This window comes from Penaeus chinensis, chromosome 8, assembly GCF_019202785.1.
Source record: "Penaeus chinensis breed Huanghai No. 1 chromosome 8, ASM1920278v2, whole genome shotgun sequence".
NCBI classification, from domain to species: Eukaryota; Metazoa; Arthropoda; class Malacostraca; order Decapoda; family Penaeidae; genus Penaeus; species Penaeus chinensis.
Window position 1 is genome coordinate 999,029 of NC_061826.1, and position 2,500 is coordinate 1,001,528.

The 2,500-nt window shown below is 36.7% G+C and overlaps 1 protein-coding gene across 2 annotated transcripts in view; it reads right to left on the minus strand.

Moving 5' to 3' along the window:
* LOC125028017 (membrane-bound transcription factor site-1 protease-like) overlaps window positions 1-2,500 on the minus strand; it is a 32,198-nt gene that overhangs the window by 19,357 nt on the left and 10,341 nt on the right. For both annotated transcript variants that reach the window (XR_007115079.1, XM_047617275.1), the window contains exons 3-6: window positions 1,990-2,141; window positions 623-1,048; window positions 358-475; window positions 11-234 (exon numbers count right to left, since the gene is read on the minus strand). Coding sequence is in view for 1 of the 2 variants with exons in the window: in XM_047617275.1 (XP_047473231.1) it covers window positions 11-234; window positions 358-475; window positions 623-1,048; window positions 1,990-2,141 (920 nt within the window). In the remaining variant the exon portion in view is untranslated. The remainder of the gene's footprint in view (window positions 1-10; window positions 235-357; window positions 476-622; window positions 1,049-1,989; window positions 2,142-2,500) is intronic.

A 2,500-nucleotide genomic window follows, 5' to 3' on the forward strand; every position in this document is an offset into this window, starting at 1 on the left:
ACAAAGTTACCTGGTTGTTTGTAAAGACACGATATATATGAAGTTCTGCATCAGGTGCAAATCCAAGACAGGTTTTCCCACTTGATGCTATCACCCCAGCAACAAATGTGCCATGACCCAGGCCATCATCCAAAGTCTTTTCATTAGTCCAATTTGTGCGTTCTTTAATGCGTTTGAAGTGGGGGTGTGACTTTGAAAGTCCCGTGTCAAATACAGCAACTTTAACTCCTGCACCTGTTATGAAATTAAAACTTCAAAAGAAAATGTCCTCAAAAGCAAAGTCATAAATTGATGTGAAATAGCATCTGGTGTTATAAGCACATAGATATAACCACTGAATCATAGCAAACTACTTACCTGTGATTCCCATGCTCCACAGTACATCAGCTTGTAAGGTGGATGTGATCTGTCTAGGAATAGCTCTTAACAATCGTCGACTAGAATGCCTGCCAGTAGTTTGCCAGAAGGCTGTTCCCTATTTGGAAATATCATTATGTATGAGAATGTTAATGTCAATAATACTTTCACACATGGAGTTTATCACAGCAAAAATATATACATAAATAACACTGATCTATCAACTTTGAAATGGATTTATCTTTTTAAACTGATAGGTACCCACCAGAGTTAGTGAGGAGCGTCTGAAAGGCCGAGAGGCTGGCCACACGGCCTCCCTCTCCACGCTGGGGGGACAATCCTTCCCTGAGCAAGGAGAGTCATCTTCATCTTTCACCTTCTTCTTGTCGTATTCTTCCCCAAGAACCTCATATTCCACATCCAGCTCAGCCGTATCATCTTCATCTATACCCTCCTCTTTGTGCAACCCATCCTCTTGCTGTGCTTCACTTATGTTGTACACCATGAACCCATCTGCCGTCTCTGATATGTTGGCAAAAAGAATCTCATCCCACAAGTCTGTACTGGTGTCTTCATTCGTGTCATTGACAAAGTGCAGATGACGGATGACCATGCGTTGGGCTGTGACTCGCTTAACTGCTGGGTGGTCTTTGAGGGCATCCAAGCCATCATTTTTACGAATTTCTTGGATCTGGAAGTTTACAAATAATTTTCACTAGGAATTTCTCAGCTCAATGGGCTAATATATGATTTTCTCAATGAGCAAGAAAAAGAAGGTAACACTGTTGTCTATCAAAAGCACTGTACCATAGGTTATTACCTTTCAAATTATTGGCAACACATAAGATCATTGCATACTGTAGTTTTATTTAGTCAATATCAACATAGATAGCTTCACAAGTATTTAGTCATCAAGAAGTCAATTATTATAAAAAATATATAACAATTTAGTTCAATTCCATCTGTTGCAATGGTTATTCATGATATGACAGACTGTCTGCTTATTCTTGTTTCTAAATTAATTCATGTGCTAGGAAAGGCCAGGATTACCATCTACTGGCAGTACAGGATTTGAATGCAGGTCAGCAAGATTGCTAGACAAGAACCCTTCTACTGCACCATACAGCATCGGTCTACCTGACCATATTTGTTTACCCTTTTCCTTGAATTTTAGCTAAAAAAGAAATTTACTTTTAATAATGCTTTTGTTATCAACATTCATATCACCATTATCAACATTATTATGATTATAATCTTATTGACAAAACATTAACTGCATAAGAAGTTCTTTATGAAAATTCCGGAAAGAAGGCAAACAGGTGAGATTAGGTAGGCCTAGTAACTGATTTCTTAGTTACTAAGTACTTATGCAGCTATCTATATGTAAGCAAGAATAATAAACTAAAATCACAATGGACCAATTATGTATACATGCTCTCCTGGTGTCAATGGGCTAATGCCGCTATCAACATTATGCTACAATATCCAATAAAAGTAAATGTAGGACTGCTAGATCATAGCTACAAGCTACAAGCTGTTGACAAAACAAAATAACAAACACTCTCAACATTCCCCAAAGTATAGCTTTTCAATATTAAGAGTAGATTCAATTCTTAGAGCTTGGCAACTTACCTGCACAACATCAAAATCACTTGGGTAGTCACTTGCTGGATTGTTACGAGGCATCACTTCCCACCGCACAACATCCGAGTCATTCAGGGCTGCCTCAATAAAACGCTCCCTTGCCTCTTGTCTATAGTAACCCTTAAAAGCTACAATGTACTCTGCAGGGAGGGAATAATATTCTTTAACAACTTTGAAATCAAAACAAAAAAAGTGTAACTTGATACTATTTTGAAATAAAAACATGAATGCATTGGTACCATGGTGTCAAGGGAGGAAATTTCTGATGTGAATCACATTCGCACTGTATTTCACTTTAATTGTCTTATAAGCTGCTATAAGACCATTTAAAATTGACAGAATGTATATTCATTTTCATTAATGATCCAGAACAAATATAAACCTTTTCATTATTTATATAAAAAGTAAAGTAAATGTAATAGTCTTCATTAAAATGAAACTGAATAAAAACTAGCATTGTGCCAGCATCAAAATCATATAGAACTAAAAACATATAGAA